This window comes from Montipora foliosa, unplaced genomic scaffold (genome assembly GCF_036669935.1).
Source record: "Montipora foliosa isolate CH-2021 unplaced genomic scaffold, ASM3666993v2 scaffold_485, whole genome shotgun sequence".
Lineage (NCBI taxonomy): Eukaryota > Metazoa > Cnidaria > Anthozoa > Scleractinia > Acroporidae > Montipora > Montipora foliosa.
Window position 1 is genome coordinate 655,001 of NW_027179795.1, and position 12,500 is coordinate 667,500.

Consider the following 12,500-nt stretch of genomic DNA (forward strand, 5'->3'; position numbering starts at 1 on the left):
CAGTTTACTGCAAACTCTGAGAAACAAACACCATCAAATTTATTCAGTTGATTGTCACAATTTGCAATTTGGAATCTTTGTTTGGCGTAAAACTGGCGTGTAAGTACAAGTTCTTTTTATAATACCTTTAGAAGTTGATTTCTAAGAAAACAGCATGATACCTTCTGTGAGCAAACTTGTATGTTAATGATACAAAATGTAAACAATGACACCAGTAAAGGAAACAGCTATAGATACACTCAGTTTGGGATCTGTGCACAGAAAATTCAACAATATTTTGTGTGGGGGTAGGGGGGGGGGGGGGGGGGGAGTGACATAAAAAATTATTCATCTTAAGGGTGTGAAAAACATTGCTGATGTAAATTTAGTGAGAAGAACATCATATTTTGGGATAACTGGGTTGGGGGTGGGGAGGGGGGAAATTTCACTGTCCCTTCCTTGGAGTTCACTCTCCTACAAGTTATGGAAGTGCCTTCCTAACTATATTAGGTGTAGCCCCAGTGTCATCTCTTAAAACTTATCTTTTTAAACGTTACTTTATTTCCTAGGTAATGTAAGTTCTATTCTCTTTCATTGTTAAGCACTTTAGAACTTTTGTATAAAGCTCAATATAAATAGACTAAGTAGTAGTAGTAGTAGTACAATGTTGTTACAAGGAAACAATTGTATAGCCAGTTTCGGATGCATGCATAGAAAATTTAACATCCTATGGGGGGGGGGGGGGGAAGAGGAGGGGGAGAGTGACTTAGATTATTGTCTTCATGGCATGAAATATCCCAACAATTTTAACTTCTATTGCAAACTCAAATGCACCCTGAATTTGATCCTGGTAGTCCCTGGTTCAACTCCTCAGCTGTCCAAGTGGTTTGCCTCCAGCCAGTTGGGATTCTTATCGGTTGTTGTTCTTGTTGTTCTGTTCTGTTCTGTCACTAGAGAGCTTAAGCACACGCGTTTTTGAGACTAAGTATCTTTCTCCATTAGAGATGATTAGTATAAAAATGTGGGAGACACCACTGGCCTTTAACATGAAGTGTTCTCTCCTGGTTGCCGTCCACGTCTCAAAAACGTTCGTGCTTAAGCTCCCTTGTCACTGTCATTGATTGTGTGTCATTGACACTGATAAACCCCTAATGGTCTTCATGTAAGCATGTATGATTGTTCTTTAATGTCTCATACTATTAATTTGTTGCTCTAAAACCATGAATTTTGGGAATTGAGGAATTCTTGCTGTCTATTATAACTTATAGTAGCTTCCATTTCTTAAGTAACCACTCTAAGAAGCATCATGTTTTAATTTTAGAATGTTTATGGACTCTCTGTGTCACTTATTTTTTCCAGTCGTTTATATCAGGCAGCCAAGCTCTTCATGTTTTGCCCTTCATCTGGTTTGTATTCCTGTCCTTTGGCAATGACTGATGGAGCAGCCAGAACTATTGAGGTAACTAATATGGCAACCATTTCTATGATTAACTTTTATAGGGACAAATAATTAATGCGTAGTTGGATGCCTCCAGAGCTAATGATTTAATAAAATGTTTCATCACAGTGCTTGACACCCACTATAATTTTGATATTAGGCAGTGGGCTAGGAAGCAAAATATATCACTCCACAAGTTCAAGCCACCATTGCAAAATAAGTCTATTAAAAATATACCGTGCCCATGAAATTTGTATTGGAAATCGCACGACCTCAAGTACAAATTATTCGTGATTAATACTGTTCAAGTGATTTTGAAAGTTCTCAAAATTGCACGAGCCTTTCAAAAAGGCAAGTGGAACTTGAGAACTTTCAAAATCACTAGTACCTGTTAATTACGAATTGTACGAGAAGGTTGTCCGATTCTTTATTTATATAGTATGCTCAACAAAATTACGATCAACCAATCAGAACGTGGTAACGGTGAGCTCTCTCCTCCGATCCGTTTGTGTTTACTTCAGAAACTTTTGAAACTCTTCGATCCAACGTCGGAAATCTTCGAAAGACTTCGTTTGAACCTTGGACACCTTCTAAGTTCTTTGGGTACACTTCGGAAATCTTCGGAGGTCTTCGGGTCAACTTTGGAAATCTTCAGAAAAGTTCGAAAGTCTTCGGATGCTTTATGGTCGCCTTCTGAAGGCCGTTAATTTTGAAAAACTTTGTGACAACTTTGGAAAGAAAATTAATTGGTACTCCTGGAGAGTACAATTTGAGATTAATTGAACTCCTCTCGTCCAATCAGAATCCAGTAATTTTGTTGAGTGTACTATAACGGCGAGGGAATTCGGAACAATTCCAATCCTTCCAATATCCCACCTGTTGGTTTGAAACGTGATGTTTTCTCTTTTATTTTTTACATTATCGCTAGTTCATGTTTCGGTATTTCTTTAAGGATTATCACCTTCATAGATAACGTTTAGTCACCGCTGTAATGGTTACGAATTCCTTCCCCTAACACCCGCATAGGAAATGCGTAGTGTTTTCTCGGTTGTCGCAGGCACGTTTTGCTAGTCATGAGTTTTAATATTTTCCACAGTAGTTCAGTTCTAGTGTAGACTTCGTACGGTCAACTTCTTCATCCATCTGGATTTTAGTTCTATCTACACTCGTGCATGCTCATCATGAAGTTCTCTAGAGAGCTTTTAGTCAAGACTAGCATTGGTGCGTGTGCAAACCAAAGTAAGTTTTACTATTAAATTTTTCTTGATTTTAGTTTTTCCCAGTATTAAGTTTCGGTTTAAGTTAAGTTTTGCTCGTCTTATTCTATTAATATATTTGCTTTGGTATCTAGTTTTCAATCAGTTTTTAATCGTTAGTACTCAGCATGGATTTATTGATCAATCGACACTGATGTGATCATTGTCAAGTTTCTATCATCGTATTCTATAGATTGTTAAGCAGCTCATTTGATCTCATTTGTTGTTGTATTTCATTGATGTGCTATTTGAAATTATTAACGTTTACCTTAGCCTTCTCTATAACTTTTTGTTACTTTTATAGGTAGTTAGCTAAAATTAGTTTCTGTTTTGCTTTTATCACCTTTCATGACCTTTCTGGATTCTGGCAGCAACACTTCCTTCTGTACAGAAAGCCTTCTAGAGAAGCTCAATATCAAAGGAAAGAAAACAAAGCTGACTCTAATGACCTTGAAGGGCAAAGAAGACCCGGTCGAGTGTTCCTTAGTGAGCTTGCGGATATCTGATCTCAACCAACAAAACATCGTTGAGCTGCCTGAAGTTTACTCAAGATCTAGGCTATCCATCCCAGTGGAAGCCATTGCAGACCAACAAGACGTGAACCGCTGGCCATACCTGAAGGGTGTAACTATTTCGAAGATTGAAGCTGAGATCGGGCTGCTCATTGAGAGTGATGTTCCCCAAGCGCTACAGCCAAGGGAGTTCAGGCCGAGCGAGAAGAACCGTGCTAGGCTGGGTGCTAAACGGCCCGTTAGGGAGAATCGCCCTCAAGACCCCAATTGCGAATTTCGCCCAGGTAGAAAAGACCCTTGACCAGCAGTTTAGAGACTACTGCAACCTGGAATTCAACGATACAGTCTACGAAACAAAAATGATGTCTCAAAACGATCGAAGGGCCCTAGATAAATTATTATGGAAAAAATGGTGAAACTAGAAAATGGCCATTACGAACTGCCTTGGAAAACATATCCTCCGAGTCTTCAAAACAACAGAACCATTGCTGAACGCCGCTCAGAACTATTGCGCAAACGATTAAGAAAGGAGCCAGTAGTGCACAAAAAATACAAGGAATTTATGCATGATCTACTGAGCAAGGATTACGCAAGAACAGGGGTTTCAATACGTTTTTGCACAAGCGGATACTTAAGACTAACAGGCGGGTACATTTGCCGAAGCCCTGAAGGGCCTTTGACCCTAGGGGGTCGGGGGGTATGCTCCCCCGGAAAATTTTGAGGTTTTAGGATGCATTTTCATGCATTTTCAGGTCTTTTTTTGGTTGCTTTGTTGTTTCATTTTTTTGCGCCCAAGTCAACTAATTTAAACAAATTTGAAGAGAATTATGTGACAATAAAGTAATCACAGTCAACTATTTCTATTGAGGTGCTACTTTTTAACACTTTCACAACTGGTATCCTTAAAATGGTCTAAGTTTAATGTAGTTTTAGCTCAGGGTTAATCCTTAAATCAAACAAAATTACTCTATTCTATAGAGAAACATGGTTATCTTATATTTTAGTCGCATATATCATTACAAAAACACAGAAGCAACTTAAAATGTATGTATATCACTTATATCAGTCTGAAGCCACTTAATTTACGACTTGATTTTCAAGACTTTCAAGAGCCGGGCCTTTTACTGCTTGAACACTTTCTACCACATTTTAACCATAACAAACCTTCTTGATTATACCCATTGAAACATAATTTTACAAATCAATTACTTGCGGAACAAGTCTTACTTAAAGTGGTACTACGACCGAAAAAAAAAATTGTTTTTCCTTTGGATTTCAAAACTATGTTAACTAAACAATAACTCACCCAAGTTTTAAGTTCTGATTTTAAAAAGACACCTGTTTATTCTAGCTGGAATTTTCTTATTTATTGGTCCGCCATTACTAACTTTAAAATATTGAGAGAGCTGGGTCGAGGAGAATGACGTCAAACACTCACTAGTTTAAGAATGCAATGCGTGTGTACGCGGCCTAATTAATATGCAGCACGGGAGTTTCGGGCTTTCAGACTTTTCAACCCGTGTTTTGCATATAAAATAAATTGCGTTTACACGCTGAAATTTTAAGCTAGTGAGTAAATGACGTCATTTTCTCTAGATCCAACCCTCTGAGGTCCAATCGGCCAGTTTTGAACGTGAGTAATGGCGGACCATGAAATCCAAAACTTACACTCAAAATAAACAGCCTCTGGATAAAACTCAAAGCTCAAAATTTTGCCAGTTAGGTGTTAAGCGAACACGCTTTCAAAATCTGAAGAAAAAAAGGAAATGATTTTTTGATCATAGTACCACTTTAAAAGTCATGTCCCAAACCTAAATACGAGGTAGAATGTGCAAAATCTCTTCCATTGTTTATATTGTAATTTCAAAATATACTGTTACGAAAGAAAGGACGAGTCCCTAGAATAGCGATCGAGTGCTTAGTATTCATCTTCACTTTCGAAAGCAGAATCATCCGAATCATAACTTGCTTGGTGGTCTCCAAGTTTAAAAGCTTCAACAGCAGCTTCCACCTCTGCTTGCACACTTGCTTCTTCAACTTTTATCATCTTCTTGGACCTGGATATCGGTTTGGACAGCAGAGTCCACAAGAATGGTTTGAACTTCACCCTGCAAGTTTCCACAAGATGTGCCACCTGGATTTGCAGAGGGAGGGAGTTTCCTTCTTTTCTTTGCGTTGCTCCAGGCCTCAACAGCTTCTTTAACAAGTTCCTGTGCTTCACGGACAGGTGGACCGTTGATGGAGATATGCAGCAGCGCCTCCAGCATCTGATTAGTCATACTGCTACGGAGTCGACTCTTTACCCTCTTAACAGCACTAGCCCCTCTCTCGGGCCATGCATTTGACATAGGAAGAGAAAGAATGATTTCTGCAATCCAAACAAGCTTAGGGTAGAAGTGGCCATATTCTGTGCGCATGGAAAGTAGCCTCTTCAGACTCCACTCAGTTGGGGTGATGTTGTCAAGTTCCTGAGGAATCTGCGCTTTCCACAAAAGAAGATCATATTTTAACCTCTCCCACTCTGCTTTCACTTGCTGCTGAGCTTCCTTGTCACCTGGAAAGTAGTGGTTTGACAATGTGCCGATTTCCTTAGACCCATAGCTTAAAAACTCTGCTGTTCCACGGTTTGGAATGGCATTTGCATTAAAGATGGCAAATGCACAGACCACTGGCATCGCATCCTTGAAACGAGAATCAATGTTCTCCTTGAGGGCTTGCGTGTACTTCTTTAGAAGGTTGCGAAGAACTTGTATCTCGTGGTCATTGCTTTTAAACTCACAGGTACCGAGCCGTCCATTCTCCTGAATATCAATCTGAAGTTGGGTGATGGGGGTTTTGTCTTGTGCTATCTTCGTTAGCTTGTCAGTAGTGTAGGTGATAGCTGGTAGGATATGGCCAAAGTTGACGGTACCTCGCTGGAATACTCTGCTTAATGCAGCAAGCTCTGGAAGGACAGCCTTCAAAATATATAAAATTATCGTACCAATAAACTTAAAGCTCTTCATTTTGGACAGCAGATACGTCGCCAAGCCATCTTTTTCATCTGCGAGATTGATAGCCTGTATGATAGGAACAAAGTCTTCATACACTCCATCTACAGCATTGCTTGTAGACAGCCAACGTGTTCTGCAAGCTTTTCGCACCTTTTTCGCCACAACAGACCTTGCTTTTTGTGATAGCTTCATCTTGCACCACGACTCTTGTGCTTTCACCAAAAGAGCAGTCCGCTTAGGCGATTTAGCAAAAAACTTCCAGAGTTGCAAAAGGACTCCTTCGACTTGTGTGATGTATGTTGTCTCATCACTCGCACCAGCACAAGCAAGGGCCAGTCTGTGACAGACACAGTGCACATTAATTAGCTTGCTGTTGATTTGCTTCAGTCGGGCGGCCACACCTGTTCTTTCGCCAGTCATTACTTTGGCGCCATCGCTTACTAGGCTCATCATCTTCTGAACGTCAAGTTCACATTTGTCCAGATTGTTAGAGATGCAGTTAGTGATTGTCTCAGCATTGGCGGAAGAGGAGCCCTCCAAAACATTGTCGACGAAAAGGAATTTCACCATAGCCTCTCCATCATCAGAGACATACTGAGCAAAACCTATCAACTGTTCCATCACCGAAATGTCCGTTACCTCATCAACTAATAGACCAAATGCTTTTGATTTCCTTAGCGCCTCAACCACTCTGTGCTTCAGTACTCTGCCTAGAGTCAAGAAAATCTCAATAGTTGACCCATAGGAGCGATGACGAAAATGCTTCATGTTTTCAAGCCCAAGCATTTGGAGAAGTGTGAGAAGTGATAGAAACTTCTTGTTGGCCATTTCTTCTTTAGCCAACCAGTATACCGACATAAATGCATTCTGTAGGACTTCATCTTTGCTCTTGACTTGTTCCTCGACTTCTTTGAGAAAAATTGACACTCGGCTGAGCATCTCTGCCTGAACAGCTGCTGCATGCTGAGCACTTTTTGAATGATCTTTTAGAGCATCTGTTTTCAGGCGCTGTGCAGGTATGAGGTTATATACTCTGCTGTTGTTTTTCAGGTTTGCAGTATTGTGCTTCTTACACAACAAACAAAACATCCCCCCTTTCTCATCATCTGGTTCCTCCTTGTAAATCACCCACCACATGCCAGTACATGAATCAAATGCCAAGTTATCATCTCTTATCCACTGGTGCTTGAAACGGTCTCGTTTTAGGGCGAATTTTTTTTTCTGCTCCCTTTCAGTTAGGCTGAAACAATTATTTTTATTACAAGTGTAATAACTGTGGACTATTTCCGAAGGCCCGAACAGCTTCAATACAGAATCATGATCACAGAAATCGATGCTCATCTCGCTTCTTGCGTAGGATGTAGCGGGTTTTACAACATCTGCTACACTCTCACCTGACTTTGAAAATGGAAGGGGCTTTTCCTTCGCTGAGGTAAGTGACTGACTGATTTCACTATCTAATGAAACACTTTCTGCCGAAAAAGAGATCAGTTGGCCGAAGTAGGACACAACACAAGGCAAGTAACTGAACATGATACATTTTATTCAATTCCATCGACGATCGATACACAATATATTGGCGCAAAAACGAAGCATAATATTAACATTTGAGCGATATAATCACAGAAGGTTTTTCCTTTCAATATCCTCAACTAACCTTGGGAGGAATCAGTCTGGTTTGACCTCTTTTGTTTTGACACTGGCGTGAAATATGCAAACAACGATTGCCTTTTGGCCGCCATTAGTATTCACACTCTGTCCCAGTTCCCGTCGATTTCAGCTGAGATGCAATGTTCCATCAAGTCCGAGTTCGACCTAGCGACTGTGATGCCCTTAGGTTTCTGTGGTGGTTTGATGGTAACTTAGATAGCCAACCAGAAGAGTATCAAATGAGAGTCCACCCATTTGGCGGAGCTTCCTCTCCCAGCTGCGCTAACTTTGCTCTAAAGAAAACAGCTGAAGAGAACAAGGCAGACTGGGACGTTCAGACTGTCGATACAGTAATGCGGAACTTCTACGTCGACGACTGCCTGAAGTCAGTTCCCACAGATCAAGAAGCTATCAATCTCGCCAACCAATTGCGCAAGCTGTTAGCAAGACGCGGTTTCCATTTCACCAAATGGCTGTCGAGTTCAAAGAAGGTACTTGGGTCGTTGCCAGAGTCTGAGAGAACTGCACAAGTCAAGAGCCTAGATTTCGACAAGCTCCCCATTGAAAGGGCTTTAGGAGTATCGTCTTATCACTTTGGTTTCACCATTGTAATGAAGGACAGACCAGCAACAAGACGAGGCTTGCTGTCCATAATCAGTTCAATCTATGACCCGCTGGGGCTCGTGGCACCATTCATACTGAACGCAAAGCTAATCCTTCAATATTTGAGCTGCAAGAAGTTCAGCTGGGACGATCTGATACCTGAAGACTACTTGCGCCGTTGGCAGGCCTGGTTACAAGAACTTCCTAAACTCAAGGATCTGAAAAAAGACCGCTGCTTTAAGCCATTTAACTCTGCACATATTACCTCAAGCCAACTTCATCACTTTTCCAATGCATCACAGCAGGGTTTTGGCGCCGTTACCTACCTCGGAATCTCAGACCAAAGTGGTGCTGTTAAATGTACGTTCGTCAGGGGCAAATCAAGGCTCGCGCCCATTAAACCAGTTAAACCAGTTGACAATTACTCGCCTGGAATTGTCAGCAGCCGTCATTGCAACCAGACTGGATAGAATTTCCCGAAACGAGCTAACCTTGCCAGTAACCAAGTCTTCCTTCTGGACTGACAGTACCTGCGTTCTCCGGTACATTGACAATCAAGACAAGCGGTTTCATACCTTTGTTGCCAACCGTGTTGCAACAATACACGATGCTTCTTCTCCCTCCCAGTGGAAGTACATAAACACACAAGATAATCCGGCAGATGATGCCTCCAAAGGCGTGCCAGCAGATTCCCTTCAACGCTGGATTAACGGCCCAGCCTTCTTTCCTCGCCTCCCAAAATGTGGCCTTAAAGACCAGCAGGCATGGCAAGCGCGATTGCAGATGACGACCCCGAAATTAAGACAGACAAGGGTGTATACTTACTCTGTGCGTCCACTCTCGATCATGTCGCAGAAATCATCGAAAGATTCTCTTCCTGGTCGCGCCGTAAGAAAGTCATTGCCTGGATAGTGCGATTCAAGAGTAACCTTCACAAGTTGATCAAGAGCAGAAAGCCCAAGGAATCTCCACAAATCAAGCCTTTAAAGCAAGATCAGCCCCATTACCGTGACGCAGTTGCGTGAAGCAGAACATGCAATCCTTAATTACGTTCAGTATCAGTTCTTCGCGCAAGAGTACGAAGGATTAAAGAGCACAATTCCACCAAGCACCAGCAAACATAAGGTCCTCAAGTCAAGCAGCATTTACAAGCTCGACCCCGGCCTTATTCAAGGCCTTCTGCGTGTTGGTGGCCGTCTGAAACGTGCATCACTCGACACAGATGCCAAACACCCGATCATCCTACCAAAGGATCACCACGTGGCCAAACTGATCATTCTTTACTATCACCTCGTTTCTGGCCACTCAGGCGTAGAGTACACCCTGTCCCTTATCCATCAGAGATACTGGATAGTAAATGCCAGAGCCGCTGTACGTAGAGTGCTACAAAAGTGTTTTACCTGCAGAAAAACCCAGTCCCCTACAGGTCGACAGAAGACAGCTGATCTGCCTGTAGATCGCGCGTGTAAACCACCTTTCACCTTTACAGGTGTTGACTGCTTTGGTCCTTTTGAAGTCCGTCGTGGAAGATCCAAGGTCAAGAGATATGGCGTTGTATTCACCTGTTTAGCTCTCCGAGCAGTTCACATCGAAGTCGTGAGGTCACTAGACACAGTCCTTTATCAATGCCTTGCGGAGATTTATTGCAAGAAGAGGCCTACCCGAAGAGATGCGTTCTGACAACGAAGGCAACTTTGTAAAGAGTGAGAAGGAGCTTCGAAATGCAATCAACTGTTGGAACTCAGATCCACGACTATCTTCTTCAACGCACTGTCAAGTGGACCTTTAACCCTCTAACTGGTTCCCACCACGGTGGAGTGTGGGAACAGTGTATCCGTACCATGCGCAAGGTGTTAAAAGCTTTGACCAAGGAACAAGTGCTAGACGACGAAGGTCTAAGTACCCTGATGTGTGAAGTTGAGGCCATAGAAAACGGTAGGCCAATTACGAAACTCTCTGATGACCCACGTGACCTAGAACCACTGACTCCCAATCATCTGTTGCTGTTGCAAGCAGGTCCTGCTGTTCTACCTGGAATCTTCTCTAAGTACGATTGTCACTACAAACGCCGCTGGCGTCAAGTTCAGTACCTTGCTGACGTGTTTTGGCAACGTTGGGTACGTGAGTATCTACCCTCTCCAGGAGCGGCAAACATGGAACAAGCAGCAGAGAAACTTTGCAGTAGATGTCGTTGTGTTGGTACTCGACGACAACAAACCACGTAATTCCTGGCCACTCGGTCGGGTCCTGGAGGTGAATACTAACAGCAGAGATGGGTTAGTACGCTCTGTCAAGCTGAAGAGCGTTACATCGGAGCTGGTTCGTCCAATCAACATAATAGTCCTACTAGAGGCAGCTGAATTTCCAAGTAACAGTGAGTAAGTATTCTAGTATGAACAGTGAACTCTAAAAAACCCCATTGCAAGTGGATTCAACTTTATCGGACATTATGTAATTGTTTATTAGCTATTATTAAATTCTCAACCTCGGATAATGCAATTCTCGTGCTCTGATTGGTTCACTCAATCTCGGTTATCAGCTCATATACCTTAGTTTGACCTTATATGGTAAATGATTGCGCTTAGCATTGCTAAACTAAAAACGTTTACGCCAGAAAGCGAAATTTCTTTCGGTATAAAGCAAAAGAAAAATGTTTTTGTGGAAAGTTTGGATCACTTTCGAAGCTTAGAGATACGAGAAAAGGTAAGAAATGTTTTTGTGATGAGCCTGCGTCTGTCTGACCACGAGGTATTACACAACATCGCATCTTCATCAACTTTTTTCGATTTCGCTAGGATTTTCTCGCTTTTTTCTCTCGTATTTCGTACTTCTAAACTATTGGAGTTTAAGGAATTTAATAAAACAATTATTCCATTCGCGCTTGTTGGATATGAGAGTGGATATAGCCAAGTCGGCGCTACGCGCCTCGTTGGCTATTTACCGTCTCATATCCAACGCTCGCTCATGGAATAATTGTTAATTAACTTAGTTTCTTAGTCTAGTCAACCTCATGGTTCAAACCATTCTTTGCTTCTTGTTGTAAAGGCTATCTGCAGTATTGCCTTTAAGGGGCCGGAATGTTGGTTTGAAACGTGATGTTTTCTCTTTTATTTTTTACATTATCGCTAGTACGTGTTTCGGTATTTCTTTAAGGATTATCACCTTCATAGATAACGTTTAGTCACCGCTATAATGGTTGCAAATTCCTTCCCCTAACACCCGCATAGGAAATGCGTAATGTTTTCTCAGTTGTCGCAGGCACGTTTTGCTAGTCATAAGTTTTAGTGCTTTCCACAGTAGTTCAGTTCTAGTGTAGACTTCGTGCGGTCAACTCCTTCATCCACCTGGATTTTAGTTGTATCTACACTCGTGCTCATCGTCAAGTTCTCTATAGAGCTTTTAGTCAAGACTAGCATTGGTGCGTGTGCAAACCAAAGTAAGTTTTAATATTTTCTTGATTTTAGTTTTTTCCAGTATTTAGTGTCGGTTTAAGTTTAACTCGTGTTATGCTATAAATATATTTGCTTTGGTATCTAGTTTTCAATCAGTTTTTAATCGTTAGTGCTCAGCATGGATTTCTTGATCAATCTACATTGATGTGATCATTGTCAAGTTTCTATCATCATATTCTATAGATTGTTAATAACCTCTTTTGATCTCATTCGTTGTTGTATTTCATTGATGTGCTATTTGAAATTATTAACGTTTACCTCAGCCTTCTATATACCTTTTTGTTACTTTTTTAGGTAGTTAGCTAAAATTAGTTTCTGTTTTGCTTTTATCGCCTTTCAGTTCGAACCGACTTTCATCGTCCTTACGACTTTGTGATCTACCTCTCGTTTTTTTTTACCCTCGTTTTAAATATATTCTCGTTGTTTCAAGTTGCAAGGCTGTACCACTATAGGAACTTTGAGCATTTCTGTTCAATAAACCTTCACGCTATTGCTTTTAATTCGTCGTGTTCGTCCTTAACGCTGCGCACCGTGTTATTACGTAATTTGCTTGGTTCATGTTCTCCTCGTTCCTCCAAATAAATTTACACCACCCCTCCCCCAAAACACTTTGATAT

The 12,500-nt window shown here is 41.4% G+C and overlaps 2 protein-coding genes across 2 annotated transcripts in view; one reads left to right on the forward strand and one right to left on the reverse strand.

Annotated features, from left to right (window-relative positions):
- LOC137989990 (acyl-CoA dehydrogenase family member 11-like) overlaps window positions 1-12,500 on the forward strand; it is a 29,134-nt gene that overhangs the window by 3,917 nt on the left and 12,717 nt on the right. The window contains exon 3 of the mRNA XM_068835549.1: window positions 1,339-1,438. Coding sequence (XP_068691650.1) covers window positions 1,339-1,438 — 100 coding nt within the window. The remainder of the gene's footprint in view (window positions 1-1,338; window positions 1,439-12,500) is intronic.
- On the reverse strand, window positions 5,219-7,315 carry LOC137990010 (zinc finger protein 862-like). Its single transcript, XM_068835562.1, has one exon. The coding sequence runs from the start codon at window positions 7,313-7,315 to the stop codon at window positions 5,219-5,221; it is 2,097 nt and encodes a 698-aa protein (XP_068691663.1).